This window comes from Triticum dicoccoides, chromosome 3B (genome assembly GCF_002162155.2).
Source record: "Triticum dicoccoides isolate Atlit2015 ecotype Zavitan chromosome 3B, WEW_v2.0, whole genome shotgun sequence".
NCBI lineage: Eukaryota > Viridiplantae > Streptophyta > Magnoliopsida > Poales > Poaceae > Triticum > Triticum dicoccoides.
Window position 1 is genome coordinate 240,770,928 of NC_041385.1, and position 18,349 is coordinate 240,789,276.

The window sequence follows — 18,349 nt, forward strand, 5'->3', positions numbered from 1 at the left end:
GTCATCTTGACTCTCCTTTGGGGCATTGATCAGATTGGCCCATTCCTCAATTGTTGACTGGTACCTTGTACCTTCAGACATCCAAACTATCCTGCCATCTGGATAGAAGTGTGTTGTGGAGTAGAATTGCATAATGAGCTCATCATTCCACTTTGTGAGCTTCTGCCCAACAAAGTCTGCAACTCCACAAGCAATGAAACTGTCTTGCACTCCAGGATAGTGTTCTTCATTTTCCTTCATGTAGGTCCAATCGACCCACCTCATATCACACACTATAGGTTTCTTGTCCAACAGCACTGTCTCATAGAAATCCTGTTGTTCCTTAGTGTGGAACATGTAATCAACAATAGTCCTTCTCCTGATAGCATATGGATCTGACAGCCTCCACAGTCTGAGTCATGCATCCTTTCTCAACTTCATGTTCTCAGCCACAGGATGAGCATCATTGTGGTCTGGAATCTTGGGCTTTAGCTTCCTCAGGACTTGTCCTTCATCATCTTCCTCATCAGCAACTTCAGGCATTGGGGCCTTGTTCTTCTCAGCACTGGAATACTCCTGGTATTCCTTTTTGGTGCAATCTTGGGCTTGGGGGAAGCTTTGGGTGCTTCCTTGGGCTTTGATGTTGCAGCCCCTGACTTTATAGCATCACCCATCAGCTTTTGTGCCTTGGGTGCTGGTGCAGCAACCTCTTCTTCCTCTTCAGAGTCTCTCCTCATAGAGGGATTTCCAAGAACCTGGGCAGTAGTGGTTCTGGCTCTCTTCTTCTTCTTATCTTGACCAGCAGCTTCATCTTCTGATTCAATGGTAAACTTCATAGTTTCTCGAGTGGGAACTTTCTTGGGTTTGGAAGTTGTGACTCTTCTTGCAGGTGCCTCTTTGGGATCAGTCTTTTCAGGCACTTGAGTTGATCCTCTGACCTTCAGCATAGGTGTCCTCTTGGCAGGGACCTTCCTATTGAGTCCAGGCTTTGTGTTCTTTGCTGAGGCATACTCCTTTTTAAGCACTACCTTCTTGGAAGTAGCCTCATCTTCTTCTGCCATATAATCCTCATCCTCAGATTCTGAGGTTCTCTTCTTTCTTGTCCTGGTGGCAGCTTTAGGCAAATTGCTTGGGGTGCTCCTGCTGCCATCATCTGAAGTGCTAGAGGGACTAGTGCCCTCAATCATGTGATTGTGCTCTTCTGACTTGTTCTGACTATCACTTTGGTCTGACATGCTGCAAATTCTGACTACTGACCCTGTGAATAGTTATAGATGAGATAGAATGGATGAGCATCACAAAATGCAGAGATTTTTGCAAAATAATGATTCAAAAACTTAGTTTTAGTTTTCCACAGAAAGCATTACGGATCAACCGATTTTCAAACTCGGTGATACCGAAGCAGTTTTGGAACCTAAACTGGTGAACTCGGTCGAACCGAGTCACAGTTCGGTGGCACCGAGACTGCTAGGGTTTCACAAAGTTCTAAAATTGGTCACACCGATTAGCAATTCTCGGTCAAACCGAGAGTTACTAGTGCAATGGCGTTAGCCAAATCGGTGGGACCGAGTTTTCCAACCCGATGGGTCCGAGATGGTTTCGGCGGAAACCTAACCCTAAATTTTCAAATCGCATCTATTCTAAGGATTGTATTGAATGGATAGGAGTGTTTCAATCGTGGCAAGAATCATAATGAACACAATGTGCTAGGAATCGGACGGGGATAGCACTGTGATCGAGTCCATACCCTAGCTTGGCGATGAACTCGCTATGGCGGCAATGGCGGGGGTGAATTCCGTTGACGGCGGCGGAGACCAGCGACAGGAGGCGGCTGGCGACGAGGAGACGATTCGGAGACCCTGGAGGCAGAGCGAGCTATGCGTGGGCGAAGGGGTTTGGAGAAAATTTCCAATTTTTTTCCCGTGAGTATATATAGCCCAACCCTGTCGGTGTGACCGAGTGGAACAACTCGGTGGCACCGAGATGCATAACTGTATACAGTTACAGCAACTCAGTGTGACCGAAAAGTTCAAATCGGTTGCACCAAGATTGAAAACCTAGATCGACTTAGTAATCTCGGTAGGACCGAAATGGAGGAATCGGTCAGACCGAGAATCACAAAGAAGTTTTGGAAGTTAAGTCTATGACGAATCGGGGACTCCGAGTGCTCCTCACACAGAGTGGTTCGAATCTGACTTGATCAAATTTTGTGATGTAGCATGAATAGAGTTTGAGATGAGAAAAGCATAGATAGCTAGAGAAGGTTCTTAGGCATTCTTGTCCATCCACTTGGCCAAAAGAAAAAGAAGCCAGTCAATCAAAGCAACAAGTGGATGTCCTCGAATGAGTAAAATATGCAACCAACATGCTCACACAATAAAATGGCAAATGAAATATGTGGCAAAGCATGCACAACCAATCCTAGCATCTATCAAAAAATTGGCGACGACTAGGTCATCTATATATGAGTATATTGACTTAGGAGTCAAATGAGAACATTTGATCATAGGTCATACTCATCGTTTAAGCTCAAGTGGGGTTACCACTTTTACATAATGCATTTATGTGTTCACACCATTAGAGTTGCTTTGACTCAATTCTTAGAGTTAAGCTCCCCCTAGATGTGAGATCCCCCCTTAGAGGGATGAACTAACCTTGGGTTTTGTCGATGATGACTTCATGTAGGTGTTGATGATATGGATGCTCAATGTAGATGTAGATCATTTGGAGCAATCCTTTGGAGTGAGTTGCACTTTCAACATACCTACATGGGTTAGTCCCACAAGGAACAAACAAGAATATCCATAGACATAGAGTGATGCACACACAAGATGATGTCCATGAAATCATTAGGTTACCTTGTCCCTTGCCTTACCAACATGAGGGTTTGTGACTCCTTGAACTAGTGCAAGATATGGAAATTGATTGCACTTGTCCTTGCCATAATGATATGAGTGAAGAAGGTTGGCGGAGTCACCCTCAAGAACTCTCTAGTTCTTCTTCTTCGGGATCCACATCATCTTGATGGGAATCCATGGAGTTGTAGTTGTACTTGATGAAGTAGAACTTTACGTAGTCTTGGGAACCCACTTGACCAAGGCCTTAGGTGCTTCTTCAAATGCATCAATCTCCTCTTGAAGCTTGTCCTTGCCTTTGTTCTTGTGGTCTTGTGGTGGAAGATCATCTTGTGCTAGTGTTCCCTTGAAGGAAGTAGGATCATACTTCTCTTGTTGAGGAACAAACTTCGTCTTGGGGTATTGATCTTCTTCCCACTCAACTCCATTGGCATTGAACTTTCGTTCAAAACCAACACCTTGATTCTTCCGGTGCCTTCCTTCCTTGCGTACAATTTCCTCGAATTGCTTACTCCCGACAAGGCTCTTGTATACACCTTTCTCTATAATTCCCTTCAATAAGCTATTTTCTTGCTCAAGTGTAACTTGGATAAGAGAATCATTAGTGGAATCAAGAGAACTACTAGAAGCAACAATATTGGATTTGGCATTATTATTGTTACTACTAGAGGAAGGATCTTTCTTGTACTTGTTACTAGACTTGACTTGAGGCATGTAATTAGATAAGAGTAAACGCTTGGCAATGTAAGAAGAACTTTTCTTACGGAGATCATCATTGATTGCCTTTAAGAACTCATGCTCTTGCTCAAGATTGAGCTTTTCAAAGCGTAACTTCTCATGAGCCCTTAAAAGTTCTCGATGATCTTCGAAGATAGTTTCATGAGCTAACTTAAGATTGTTTAGTTCTTTAGTTAGAAGCTCAATCTTCTCCTTATCATTGTAATTCGTTTTAGTATGATTAATTGACGTTTCATCATAGTATTCATCACTAGAGTTGTCAACAAGTAAATCATCATCACCTAGCAAGTCATCTTCATCACTATTGAAATCAACATACTCGGGATGTGTTACCTTAGGACCTTTGGCCATGAAGCATCTTCCAATTCCTTCATTTGGTGAGTCAAATATGTCGTAGGAGTTGGTTGACACAAGTGCTAGAACGGCAACACATTCATCTTGAGTATATTCGGAGTCGGAGTGATAGCTTCTCTCGGAGTGATTGTCGGAGTCGGAGCCGGATACCCATTCACCAACATGAGCTTGATGTCTTCGTTTTTTCAGCTGATGCCATTGTTGTTTACGGCCGTTTGGAGCATGTCCGTCAAGGCCGCGTCGTACGCGTGCATTTGGCCGTGGACGGGATCCTTGAGCCCGGAGCTACTGCGATGGAGCAGAAGCAGACGAATGGTCGAGCCTATGAAATGTTCAAGGACATGGTCGACGCCGACCCGAATCTCTACTCTTCCTTCTGACAGAGGATTTTGCATTAGTGCAGAGAATATTTCAACATCGTCACACCAACAGGCCGGCCCCACAACAACATCGACGAGTAGCTGTTTATATTTTGCTGTTTTCTGAACCTTGCTGATATGTAATGCCGCTATTATGTTGTTTGGTTGATTATGTATGAGTACGAACGATAATTTTTGCAATCATTTTCTAAAATAGGTGCTTATTAGCATGAATATATGTGTTATTATCGGTCCGCGTTACTACACAACTCTGATTACTGACTTGTTTGCCGGGTATCATACACATCTTGTTATGTCGAATTGTTTGTGTTATTTTTTGTCATCGCAAACAGTTCGTCCGCGTGACTTGTTTGCCTGGTATCACACACATATTGTCACTTGTAAACTTTTGTGTTATTTTTTATCATCGCAAACAGTTCATCCGAGTCGCATGTTTGCCAGGTATCACACATATCTTGTTAAGTTGAACTGTTTGTTTTGACTCATCACAAACAGTTCATCCGAGTGAACTGTATGTCGTCTATCGCACACACCTTGATCTGGCCAGCCATTTTTGTTGTGTTGCCTAATCGAAAACAATTCATCTTAGTGAACGGTATGTCGTCTACCACGCGCACCTTGATATGGTTGAGTGTTTCTATATTTTGGCTCATCGAAATAGTTCGTATGGATCAACTGCATGCCACATATCGCACACGCCACTCTAATTGGAATCGTGGTTGATGTCTCCGCCATCGCACACAGTTCGTCTTATTGGTGATGGTTTTATTATAACACCGTTTGTGATTAATGCATCGCACACTATTTGGTCGAAGGGTCTCTGATTCATATGTCGTGTTTGGACTATCCTGTAGTAGTGTCTCTCTCTATAAACATGTGGTCATGATTATCGAGTTCGACATTCGCTTGAGGATAAGCAGAGTCTAAGCTTGGGGAGTTGATACGTCCATTTCGCATCATGTTTTCCTACTATTATTTATATTGTTTTAAAATTATATTACACTTTTAGGTGCAATTCTAATGCATTTTCTCTCTTAATTTGCAAGTTTCATCACAAGAGAGAGATTGCCGGCAGCTGGAATTCTGGACCTGAAAAAACTACAGCAAAGATAAGTATTCTCCGGAGCTCCAAATGCATCGCACACTGTTTGGTCGAAATGACCTAAAATTTTACGGAGATTTATCTTGGAATATTTTGGAATAAGAATCACCAGGAGGGGCCCCACCAGTGAGCCACAAGCTTAGGTGCCCCCCTCGGGGGCGCGCCATGTGATCTTGTGGGCCCACCAATAGGCCTCTATGCCCCCCCCCCTTCGCCTACATGAAGCCATTTGTCCTAAAAAAATAAAGAGAATACTTTCGGGACGAAGCACCGCCGTCTCAAGGTGGAACCAGGGCAGGAGCGCTTTTGCTCTCCAATGGAGCGATCCGCCAGGGATACTTCCGTCCGGGAGGGAGAAATCGAAGCCATCGTCATCACCAACATTCCTCTCAGCATGGGAGGACTCATTACCATCAACCTCTTCACCAGCACCATCTCATCTCCAAAGCTAATTCACATCTTGTATTCAATCTTTGTCCAAAACCTTAGATTGGTACATGTGTGTTGCTAGTAGTGTTGATTACATTTTGTAGTTAACGCTAGTTGGTTTATTTGGTGGAAGATCATATGTTTATATTGTTAATCATATATTTATCTCCTCTGATCATGAACATGATTTGTGAGTAGTTTCGTTTGTTCTTGGGGACATGGGAGAAGTCTTGTCATAAGTAATTATGTGAAGTTGGTATTCGTTCAGTATTTTGATGATGTGTTATGTTGTTCTTTCTCTAGTGGTGTCATGTGAACATCAACTACATGACATATTACCATGCTTGGGCCTAGGGGAAGGCATTGTGGAATTAGTAAGTAGATGATGGGTTACGGAGTGACAGAAGCTTAAACCCTAGTTTATGCACTATTCCGTAAGGGGCTAATTCGGATCCATATGTTTCATGCTATGGTTAGATTTATCTCAATTCTTCTTTTGTAGTTGTGGTTGCTTGCGAGATGGGGTGATCATAAGAGGGGTGCTTGTTCAAGTAAGTATAGTGCCCTAGCATCGGTCCACCCGCATAACAATTTATCAAAGTAGTGAACGTGAATCGAACTAAACAGGATGAACGTGACTAGACAAAATTCCCATGTGTCCTCGAGAACGCTTTGCTTAATATAAGAAGTACTTCCAGCTTGTCCTTTGCAATATAAGAATTGGGCCACCTTGATGCACCTTGTTACTTTGGTTACTTGTTACTTGCTATCGATTTGTCTTGCTATCAAACTACTTGCTACTACTATTGACAGCACTTGCAGAAAATACCTTACTGAAACCGCTTATTATTTCTTTCTTCTCCTCATTGAGTTCGACACTCTTACTTATCAAAAAGACTACGATTGATCCCTTACTATTGCTAAAATCGCTTATCATTTCCTTCTGCCAATGCATGACACCAAACGTGATGCCAAAATGATCCCCTAATGCAGGAAGCCTAGATGCGGGCAATCAAACAATGTGAAGATGATGTTTTTTTCTCTCTCAACCAGACCTAACTGAGACACACATGCAATGCAGGCAAAAGTAGCTACGACAAGCAAACACACCCGAGGTGACTGATGTGGCGCCCGTGCCGCTCGGCTGACACATAGTGTTGGAAAACGTTTCCTTGCGACCGGCCAATGAAACGCTCGGCCGATCAAGCTCGCGTCGCTCAATCGTTTAGATCGTACGTCTCAGGTTGTGCGTCGCTCGCGTAAAAACCACATGTTTTTGGTGGTCCCGCATACCCGCACAATGTCTGCCTTATCTGCTTGAGTCGCCCTCTCCACACGTCTTCTTCCCCAAAACACATCTCTCCTTCTCTCCCAAATGAGCCAAAGTTCATGGAGGCGCACGGTCATGAAGGAGGCCGCAAACGGTGTCAGGGGGAGGCTACGACCGGCCATGAAATGGTGAGCATGATGGCCGCAGACGGCGAGGATGGGGCAACACTGCTCCAAGAAAAAAACCGATGTCGCAGTTTTTGCTACACGCTTCAAAAGGCGTCGGTTGCTACAAATGGCATCGCATGCTGCTACAACCGGCGTCACGTTTTACTGCAATGCACAATCGCCGTCGCATTTTTGCTACAACCGATGTCGCTTTTTGCTATAACCGTTTTCATTTTTTGCTACATCTATTCACGGCTGAGCTATGACCCGCGATGACGGCAATGACTTTTTTGCTGCAACTATAGTAGATTGTTGCTACGTCCGACAACAAATTTTGCTACATCCATTCATTTAGACACAAAAATGCTGCGACCTACAATGGCGAGCTACAACCGGCGGTGGCGATGATGACTTCTTTTGTGCTGCAACCGTTGTCTATGTTTGCTACAACCGACAACGAAATTTGCTACCAGGCAAGGCGAACGTGTTTTGAGACCATCCAAGGTATGTTCCGCAGTGGCGTTGAAAAACGGCAAGCGCGGGCGAGCGTAGGTGGACGAGTCGAGCACGGGCGGCGCGGGGTGGCCAGCAAGCGCGCCGAGCACAGGTGGCCGAGGCGAGCATGGGCGGCGCGGGGTAGCCGGCAAGCGCGGCCGAGCGCTGGGCGGCCAAGTTCGAGCATGAGGCGGCTGACGCGCGGAGATCTTCGTTTTTTCTGTTTTCGCGCGCGTGCCGGCCGCGGCCATCTCGGCCGTTGATGCGCGCAGAATCAGACGCTTGGCAGCCGACGGCGGAAAGTTGGGCCGGCCGGCCGGGGCCTATCATCGCCCTTTTTTTCGGGGGAAAATGTGGGCTTGCAGTCGCCACTTGTGGTCCTGCACTCCTGCTCTGCCCCAGCCCGCAGGATAAGAAACATGCTCCCCGTGCTCATCGCCGGTGCCTCTGCGCCGCCGCGTCCCTTCTCCCCCAGGCGCCGCCGCGAGCTACCCATCCGGCTGTCCTCGTCCAAACCTCCCCGTGCCCTGCAGAACAGCGAGGGCGGCAGTAGGCCCCTGGGGCGCGCCTGGCCGGCCGTCTCCGCTGCCCTCTTCGGCTCGGGGTTCCTCCTAGGGCCGCTCCTGGACGGCATCCACTCCCGCGTCGGCCTCCAGGTGTACGGAAACGGCGCCCTCGACCTGGGCCCCCTCCACACCCACATCCTGGTAAACGGCGGCGTGTCCAGTGCATGTGCATCGACCCTTTCCCTCAGCGCAGATCTGATCAGGTGTTGTTTGCTCGTGCCGCGCCGGCGCAGGTGCCGCCCCTGCTCGGAGCGTTCTACTGCACCGTGGGGCTGCTCCGGCTGTTCCTGGACGAGAGGGCGGCCCCCAGGTCCAAGGCCACCGGGAGCCCGCGCGACACGGCGACGTCGCTCATGTAAATGCCCCCGTCCCGCCGCTGCAGCGTGTGCGTCTCTTGACTCGTGGCTCCTGTGATCCGCAGAGTCCTCGCCCTGTTCATCGAGCTGAGCGCGGAGATGTACAGAGCGGGGGTGCCGAGCAACGTGGAGGCGTACGTGCTGTTGGCCGTGGCGGAGTTCGTGTGGCTCTTCCTCGACAGCTCCTGGCTCGGCTTCGCCCTGGCCTGCCTCGTCGGCGTCGCCTGCCCTCTCGCCGAGGTCCCGCTCGTCAGGTAACAGCACCGCCACTCCACTCCACTCTGTGCAATTTTAAGCCTTCTAGCCGCACTCTAAGCCTTTGTTATCGTACTACAAACATCGATCGCTAACTGCTGCTGCTGCTGGTTGCAGATTGCTCGAGTGCTGGAGCTATCCCAATGCCGACGTCCAGCTGTTTGGCACCGTAAGTAGCAACATCCACTGTCATCTTTTACTAGTTACTCCCATTAGTGATCTAAACGCTCTTATATTTCTTTACGGAGGAAGTACTAGATTCATCTTGCGTACTAGATCATCTGTTGGTTGATGGCAGGGGCTGATGAGCTGGACGACGACGTGCTACTTCGTGTACACGCCTTTCCTGGCGAATCTGGCGAGATTGCTCAAGTCGCGGCTGGCGGACGATAACACGGAGGGGAAGGAAGAATGAAGCGGCTCGCCCGTGAGTTTTGGGGGAGCCCTCCTATGAAGCCAGCGCATGGTCAAACGGGTAGCGCAAGGAAAGCTGGAGGCTCAAGAGCCATTTGGGATCGATTCAGATTTTAGGGTCGGATCAAGATCGTCTGAGCTGAGTATTATTGTCTTATGTACCGAAAATGAGCTGATCTTGAGCCAATACGATACTATATTTTAGCTCCAATGCTCGCCAAAGCATAAATATGCACTATAATGATCCTGCTCGTTTAGCATTTTTTAATTGAAGAAAATAGCAAAAAATCAAATAATTCTGAAACATTATTTTAGCGCACGTGGTCAAGCTTTCTATGCACGCATGAAGTTTCATAAAAAAAAATTGACTTTTTGTTTTTTGGACAATATGCACAAAATTGCAATTTAAAAAAACTTCAACAGTAACTTTTATATAGAGCCAATTTTATTTTTTCTATTCGCATAGAAGACCACAGGAGTTATTCCTTCATGAAACTTTACGCGAGTATAACACTAGACCATGCTTGTTACAAAAAACGGTTTCAAAATTGTTCAACTTTTTTGCTATATTTAAAAAAAATCAATATGGATGCCGGTAGACCCAGGTGGGTATTTATTAGTGTATTATCCTATATGCTGTGTAGGTATTTTTCTCCCCCTTTTTATCCCCAAGCAAATACGAAAAGTTAGTCAACTACTGAGTAAATTTAGGCATTAATATGGTACGTGGCCAGGCCCTATGCTAACTATCATGTTGTCGGCTCAAAGAAAAAAGAATGTTATTGTTGTCTATCTAGTTGAAAAAGTTTTGTGCACAAACAAAACCCTGGCAACTTGAGTAAATTTTAGCCAACCTATACAGCAAACACGTCTGGCCAAACTATACAGCGAACACGTCTATATCATCATACAGACGTTGGTGTATAAATCTCATAACATGCCGAAATTTGTACAGCAAACGCTTTGCAGACAAAGCCCTTGCTATTTGATGTAAAACTGGTATAGGCGTTGGAAACATTTTGGAGTCGATTTAGCTGTGCCAGTTGACGCTCAAATCTGTACAGGCTACTTACAGGCAAAATCATGCAACAAGTGCTACAAGAAACATAGGTTTCCTACACTAGAAAAAACATAGGTTTCCTACCCTTGAAAAACATAGGTTTCCTCTCCTTCCCTCAGCAGTACTACCACCGTCAATGTAACCGTGACAGCCAAGAAAAACACGTCGCTAGAAGCACAAATCTTTTTCTTTGACAGCACAATCCAATCATTCAACTATAATCAGCTTGAAAAAGCTAACCACAACTGCCGCACGGTTATAAGCACAGATCTTTAGGGATCACTTCGGCAGATTTCTTCCAATGTTGCTTTTTCAAAAGGCTAGAACGTGTGCCAAAATCACTCTACTCACTGAAGATTCATATCATAGGATAGCAACAAAACCTAGATCGATAAACAGGAGCAGAAGCTGTCACCATATTACTACCGCATGACACGTGAGTGTGATGCAATTCTCAAGGAGCATCTCATTCTTCTCTTTACACAAGGGAATAGCGTACACTCTCAAAAAAAAAAGTGAACAGCATGCACGTTGCAAACAAAGCCCTGGCGATACTTGGTATAGCTGGGCCAGCTGACGCTCAAATCTTTACAGGTTACCAGGCAAAATCACTCAAAAGTACTACACCATTTGTTCAAAAACAGAACAAACGAGTAGCATATGAACTTGGCAGACTCATATCCAACTCTAACACAGTTTGGGTGGCAAGGATAGAAACTCAAAAGGAAATATTGCGGACCTATTGTTACTTAATTTCTCCTGGATATCATGTCTTGGACTATTTATATATATGCATGCAATTAAATTCATCAACCCTCCAATACAAATCCTACAAAGTGGTAGTGAGTGCAAAAGATGATGCACAGCTAACTGAGTTTGGTAGGCTAGAAGTTGTTCCAAACAGTCACCCACTTTATACTTTCTCACAACTGAAGAGTTACATCCTCTGTTCCTAAATGTAAGATGTTTTGGCAGTTCAAATGATACTGCATGACTCTACACCAAAAGGGTACTAGCATTGCATATGACCATTGATGAGAATAACAAACAAGGATACAATAAACTGCAATGTCCACAGATCTGATATGCCAATTTTCCAATCCAATTTAGCAACAAAATACGAGCAAATTCCCTTATACGCTTACCAGTGTGGCAGAAAATTAAGAAGAAACATGAATAACCAATATCACGTTAAATACTGTTCAAAACGGCCACAACATCAACCAGTTTCAACATAGTAACAGAAAAGCAGCCGATGTGATGTCTTAATTTCGTTTTAACAGCTCCTGCTTCTTTTGTGATGGTACTGGAGACTGCAACAGAATGAGCAACTGGAACAAATGTTGCTTACTAAGATTCTTACCTTCTGAAAGACTGAAACTACATAACAGAAAATAGGCGCTAAGAAGTAGCACACCATTGACTCAGATTCCTCACAAAGGCACCCTGAAAATTCAGGAACCGCTCTTAGGTACTCAAAAAAATGGAGGGAACATTGGGTCAACACCTCCTAATAAGATGGAGGTTACCAAGTCCGTGTCTATTGTTGTAACGCAGTCGCGACCCTCTAACTGCTTTACCTAACTTACCTGGATCACCGCCTTACCTTTGTGCCAGTTTCTTGAACTACGTGAAGGCTATGTCTAAATACATTTGAATTGCATAGCTAAGATAAAAAGACTAAAACGAGTGTTAACTCACCGCATTCCACAGGCTAATATCGCCCATAGGTCCTCCCTAAATCGTCATGTCTGTCATGCTGAAACTCGCCATAAGCAACGTGACGCCTTGGAGCAGAATAGTTATCAGTAGGATATGGATATGTGTTCTTTGAATCAATAGGTGGACCAGTAGCAGCATAATGTGCAGTTCTCTGATCAAAATCGCTATACCCAGTTTGGGCGTATGAGGTCTGCTGAGCTTGCTGTTGCCTTTTAAAACTTTGTTCAAGAAATTCATCCCACTTCCTTGCTTGCATACTCCTCGTGACCGACACACTCTTCATGTGGTTCTCCCTCATTTCTCTAAGTGACTGTATTACAAAGAAGAATTCCATTAGTAAACACCACAGTCAAGTAGCAAGCCAGTTCAACATAAAAGGTAAAACACTACGAAACAAGTGTACTGCAAGGTTGAAACTTGAATAGGCATAATTACCGGTTATGCTGGTCGCCCTTTACAACAAACCCCATTTCTAGCATATGACCAAAATTTTATTGTGAATAAAGGATTCAAATATCATATTACTTTGCACCAGCCACTAGCATTTGATTAAATATTTGAGAAGTGAATGGAGATAGAACAGTTAGTGTGTTACAACTTACAAAACAAACAAAAGAAAAACATAAATTATTAGTCCTCGCAAGTGTTGTAAGTTGTCTTGCCCTTTGGTAAAGAAAATAACTGTTACTACATAATTCTAATAAGGCAGGCAAATGATGCCATGAGTTTTTTTTTCCCAAAAAAAAATAGTGGTGGATATGCACCATCTCAAGTGCAGTCCTTCCAAGATGCTGGGAACAAGTATATCGGGACCTCAAACAAGGCTCATTTTAACTCTACTTTTCTTTACTGAAACCAACTGCTCATCCAATTCAAAGTAAGTTGTTAACATAAGAAGGCATGTACAGCTAGAATAACCAAGTAAAATTTGGTACACGCGGATATTTTCCAACTTAAAGGCCGGATGCAGTAAGGCATTGCGATACCAGAACCAAAAATTCGGAGACATTTGGTTGGCATTTAATCTACGTTTACATGAAGTTACTAAAGACCAGCCTTTAGACCAAGAAATGTAAAACAACACTTTGAAGAAGAAATAGATCTGGAGGATTTTGTTTTCATATTCGCATAGTTGGGGTAAAGTGGTTTATTGTGCTACATACTTTCTAATACTTTTATGTGGGATGGTTATACAAATTTATCTGAAATTCATTTAACTTGGTAAAGCAAGGCTAGGGTACAGTGTTAGAATTAATAATCCGACAATATAACAGAGAAATTTCAAGCAGTATACTGTACCAAAAAGAAATTTACCTCGCGATGCTTAGAGTTCTCTTCATCCTCCTCCTGGTCACGGGCTCTAGCTAATTCCATTGCTTCTCTTTTGAACTCAATTTCAAGCTCTTCCAAAGTTTGTGGATAGGAAGGGAGGTCAAACTTAAGGTCTAGATGGGCATCTGTTCCATGTCTCTCAGTGCTGCAGTTATTGGGCATATGTGCCACAGCATATTGGCTATTCCCACCATGTGATCTAAGGGGTTCATCAAGATAAGAGGGGCGAAATGGAGATTTTGATTGGACTGGATGGTCTTTTGCTCCATAGTTGGTATAAGCTTCAGCAAAAGGAAGAAAAGGCAAGATATAGATTTTAGTTCCAGATGACTAAGATACCTAAGTAGACTTTATTATATGGTGAAAGGAGGAATAACGGCAGATACAATACATGTATTCAAGGCCAGCCAACTCAAAGAAGTCTAAAATCTTTCACCATGGAATTTGTTGTATTCAAGATAATTTGTCTGATCATAACCAGACAGACATCACTTTATCGTATTCGGGCACTTAAAGCTAGAACTTACCTCTGGCTGCAAAAAGGACCATACAAGTTACTGTAGCGTGATGGTAAACAACAAAAAGGGACCAAAGGCAGTTCTTTTGCTCGAGTTGTTTAAATGTCTGGCTCATAATATTTGCCCGGACAAACAAATTGTAAGATCAGTGTGCTTGGATGCCCTACCTTGTGGAGATCCTTTTGGATACTTGGGAATATCATCATGCAAGCGACCATCTACAGGCCTTTCATTATAGTGACCTTTACTTTGAGAGCGTGACACATTTCTTGGGCTATGGGACCATTGGGAATCAGAATGCCTGGGACGAAAATCGACTGATTTTCGCACAGGAGATCTAGAACGATCCCGTTTTGGGCTGCTTGAACTATGTTTACCCTTACTTTCCTGGATGAGTTTATGCACAGCATCTACACCTTTGGCTAGCACTAACCTATCTTTCCCACTGACAAACAGGAACTTCTCGTCCATTCTGATTTTACAGCCCACATCCTTCTCAATCTGATTTATTGTCCTCTCAGTGAAAAGATCCCTGACTTGTTTATCTCTTGCTGGAACTCTTTCAAAGAAATCTGCATTTCTCCTATTTGCTCCAAGTGTGGATGGACAACCCTATTAAGAAAGATAAGATGGATATGTAAAACAAAAGGACAAGTCTTTAACACTTCTGTGATAACATTGATGAAAAATATAGAGTATGTCTCAAAACTTCCATTTGGCGGACAGAGTAAACAGTAATAGTTTTGCAAGAGCTATTTAGAGAATAAATGTGTATAAGCAATGCGCATACAACGTCAGTGTCGCTATTAATGTCGATATGGTTGATCATTTGCACTGATGTGGTTCCGATAAAATATAACATCAAATGGAAGAATGAGGAATGGTAAGTCTAGAACTTATCCCTCAGAATAAAATTAGACGGATGATACCACCGGTTTGTGTTATGCACCGCTTTGTAACAGCTATTTATGTTATGCATTGTTGTTAAGATAGTACAAAGCTGAGGTAAACCGACAGAACAGAGGTTGGGCTGCAACAACTTGGAAGTAGAGTACGTGATGAAGGGAATCAACTGAGGGAAGACTTAAGAAAACAGAGACCTCTTTATCCCATTGCTATCCATAAACCTGTGATGGGGTTATAGGGCATTCTTATATCAGGATGTTAGCTTCCGTACAAGGACTCGATAACTAACTATTTGTCAATACTAACTGACTCCTTAACTCTTCTGGGTTCTATTCCTAACTGTCTCTTCAAGTAGCCCTTCTATTCTTCCTCGATTCCCATGCGTGCGCGCCTGTGTGGCTGCAGACCTGTGCACAGCTGTTGGCGCCAGTGTACACAATGTGAATGCTGTTGATGCACGATTGACTTTGTAATTTTGTATCCATCAGGACCAAATTAGCTGGGTTAAAAGAGAAAATTGAAGATTTCCTTCCAGACTTTGCAGAAGTACAAGACCATTACTATGAAATTAAGTTCAATACTATCAATTAAGAGAAAATGGAGGAGATACCAATTCCAAAAAAAGAGTCATGGAACTACATTTCACTAAAAAAAATAATGATCACGTTTTAATGCTGTTTGATTGAAGAAAAGTTGAAGCATATTTTTCTAAAATTAGGTGCTGCCAGTCACAAAGGATAAAGCAAGACTATTGATAAGCCTGGCAGTTCTTTACAGGTGATGTCAGGAAAGATTATTGTTGTTTAAGTTCACTATGTCCAGTAAAGAGTGTAACTACAAATCCAAGCACACTGCAAGGAGAAAACAAAGTGCAGTAGTCCATTATGTATTTATCTCAATCAAGTAATCAGAATAAATGCCAGTTTTAGTTTCGGCAGAGAAAGGAGTACCTGAGTGAAATGACCTGATTCTCCACATATTTTACAGATCATTTCTTCTTCCTTCCTCTTCTTCCAGTTCCTTTCTGTAGCCTTAGCTTTAGCCTCCCAGACCCTAGCCTCTCTACTAGTGAAGTCAGAAGGGACAGCATTGGGATCTCGGGGCTCATCTTCATCATCTGACTTCTCACAGGTCAGGGGCTTCTTCTCATCATTTGCTTTAGGTATCACGCTATTTGCAGCAGATGCAACTGGACCGCTGTAGGCTTTCCCATAAACTTCATTGAATAGTTCATCATCTATCTCAGGACTTGATTCCCTAGCCATTGGCTAAGAGAATATCTACTCAGCCTACAGTAATCACCACCAAAACAGGGAAAAAGAAAATACGTTATTTAGCGAATCTGCGAATGCAACTGAAAATATATGCAAAGGCACTGAATTTTGCACATCGAAGCTACTACACATTCAGTAAGGTGTCGTTTGGTTCGAGGCAAGGCTGGGTTGGCTGAGGATATCCCCTGCCACCTGGTTAAGGATAGCCACCTTTGTTGTTTGATTGGGTGGGGTTGACTTCGTTGGATAATCACCTTTTGTTGTTTGATTGGAAGGATGAGAATTGGTTGGTTGCCATGATCACCTCTTTACTATGAGAAGGTGATATTACCCATACACATGCATTTCTAGCTCAATACCATATCCTCACTCGGTTTTGCTACCGTCTATAAACTAGCATAATAATAGTAATAATATAATATGAGCTACTTTGAAACACATAACTGGTGCCACAAATAGCTCAATTACACTTATCAGTCAGTTGTGACAAGTAGGAGCTTTTCTACCTTTTCTAAACCGAAATTTCCAAGCTCATGGATAGCACACCAAATACCTCAAGTACAACCTCAAAAGAGCAGCGGCGCTGCACTCCTCTGTGCTATGCTGTTAGTTAAAGTGGTAATTACTACTCCCTCCGTCCCAAAATTCTTGTCTTAGATTTGTCTAGATACGGATGTACCTAATACTAAAATGTGACTTGATACATCCGTATTTAGACAAATCTAAGACAAGAATTTTGGGACGGAGGGAGTACTACTACATGCCTCCATAAGAAACAAATTTGGTACAAAAGTGTTTGATGATTTGTTTACATCTGAAAAGTCATTTGGCCACCTACAAAGAAGCAAAGCTCGTGCCTCTGTTTGGGAAAACAGCAGATATAATCCACACTATTCTGCATATTTTTGCTTGAGTAAAGAAAAGCATGTCAACTGGACGAGAAACTAGATCAAATCCAGCTATTCTTCGTATGCGAACTAGCTAGTTGCAGAGAAACATGAAAGATATAGGTCAGACCATAGCACAAAAGAGCAGAAGGCTCTCCTTGTCCATGCTTGTTGCAGAGATCAGATCGGAGGAGTTTGGGTGTGGGTGGAGGTCTGGAATTACAAACGACAATCCGCGGCATGATCATGGTTCACATTCCTGGCAAAGGGCGGATCTAGGCCGGCACACCCAGTATTGTGTAGCTCAGCTTGGGATTAGAAATCACTGGTTGAATATAAGCTCATACCTCAAAGACCAACGTCCAGGATTATCGAGAGGGTGGAGACTGGAGTGACGCGAGGATGCAGAACGTACACGGCGATGGCGGCGGCGATAGGCGTCGGAGGCGGAGGGGAGGCGTGGGCGGCGACGGTAACCTACGGCGCGGCGGCTCTAGGGCAAACCGGTGGTGGACTGTAGGAGAGATTTTAGAGGCGCATTTGGGTCGGATTGGAGGAGCTTTGGGTTGGGTTAGGTCGGGTCACAGCGTGAGATGGGCCTAAGGAGAAAAAGAAGGATAATATGGGAGGAAAATCAAAAAAAAAAAAACCCGAAAAAAAAATTCTTTTATTTGGTCAAAATCAAACGGAAGACTCTTGGTGCTGGTGAAGATGTTGATGGAGATTGACCCCCTCTCGATGAGAGGGTCGTTGGTGATGACGATGGCTTCGATTTCCTCCTCCGGGAGGGAAGTTTCCCCGGTAGAATAGTTTCGCCGGAACCCTAGATTGGTTTTGCCCAAGTTCCGCCTTAAGACGGCGGCGCTTCGTCCCGAAAGCTTCCTCTTGATTTTTTTTCAGGTCAAAAGACGTCATATAGCAGAATAGGGGCACCAGAGGCCTCACAGGGGGCCCACAAGCCCGGGGGTAGGGTGTGCCCCCAGGCTTGTGGTCACCTGGTGGGTCTCCTCTGGTATTTTTTTCGCCTAATATATTTTATATTTCAAAATAATTCTTCGTAAATTTTCAGGACTTTTGGAGTTATGCAGAATAGGTTTCTAGGATTTGCTCCTTTCCGATCCAGAATTCCAGCTGCCGACATTTTATTCTTCATGTAAACCTTGTAAAATAAGAGAGAAAAAGCATAAGTAGCATACCATAATGTGTAATAACAGCCCATAATACAATAAATATCAATATAAAAGCATGATGCAAAATAGACGTATCAACTCCCCCAAGGTTAGAGATAAT

At 43.8% G+C, this 18,349-nt stretch overlaps 2 protein-coding genes across 3 annotated transcripts; one reads left to right on the forward strand and one right to left on the reverse strand.

Annotated features, from left to right (window-relative positions):
* Positions 1-7,242: 7,242 nt before the first annotated feature.
* Positions 7,243-9,628, forward strand: LOC119279503. The gene is made up of 6 exons (XM_037560722.1): positions 7,243-7,295; positions 8,059-8,476; positions 8,569-8,690; positions 8,757-8,945; positions 9,064-9,115; positions 9,245-9,628. The coding sequence occupies exons 1-6, from the start codon at positions 7,243-7,245 to the stop codon at positions 9,359-9,361; spliced, it is 951 nt and encodes a 316-aa protein (XP_037416619.1). The 3' UTR covers positions 9,362-9,628.
* Positions 9,629-11,525: 1,897 nt separating this feature from the next.
* On the reverse strand, positions 11,526-17,632 carry LOC119275709. 2 transcript variants are annotated; one of them, XM_037556606.1, is made up of 6 exons: positions 17,407-17,632; positions 15,849-16,187; positions 14,160-14,604; positions 13,457-13,755; positions 12,122-12,452; positions 11,526-11,866 (listed from the first exon to the last, which is right to left on the reverse strand). In XM_037556606.1, the coding sequence occupies exons 2-5, from the start codon at positions 16,161-16,163 to the stop codon at positions 12,135-12,137; spliced, it is 1,377 nt and encodes a 458-aa protein (XP_037412503.1). In that variant the 5' UTR covers positions 16,164-16,187; positions 17,407-17,632; the 3' UTR covers positions 11,526-11,866; positions 12,122-12,134. The 2 variants fall into 2 exon arrangements, with proteins under 2 accessions (XP_037412503.1, XP_037412504.1); XM_037556607.1 differs by lacking the exon at positions 17,407-17,632 and adding an exon at positions 17,190-17,264.
* Positions 17,633-18,349: the final 717 nt, after the last annotated feature.

Bases quoted from the DNA above. Each gene is read 5' to 3' on its own strand.
- LOC119275709 (XM_037556606.1), bottom strand. From the start codon at position 16,163: ATGGCTAGGGAATCAAGTCCTGAGATAGATGATGAACTATTCAATGAA. The intron at 14,605-15,848 runs GTACTCCTTTCT...CTTTCTTAATAG, and splicing joins AATCAGGTCATTTCACTCAG to GGTTGTCCATCCACACTTGG. The intron at 12,453-13,456 runs GTAAATTTCTTT...TTTGTAATACAG, and splicing joins AGAACTCTAAGCATCGCGAG to TCACTTAGAGAAATGAGGGA.
- LOC119279503 (XM_037560722.1), top strand. From the start codon at position 7,243: ATGAAGGAGGCCGCAAACGGTGTCAGGGGGAGGCTACGACCGGCCATG. The intron at 8,477-8,568 runs GTAAACGGCGGC...GCGCCGGCGCAG, and splicing joins CCCTCCACACCCACATCCTG to GTGCCGCCCCTGCTCGGAGC. The intron at 8,691-8,756 runs GTAAATGCCCCC...TGTGATCCGCAG, and splicing joins GACACGGCGACGTCGCTCAT to AGTCCTCGCCCTGTTCATCG.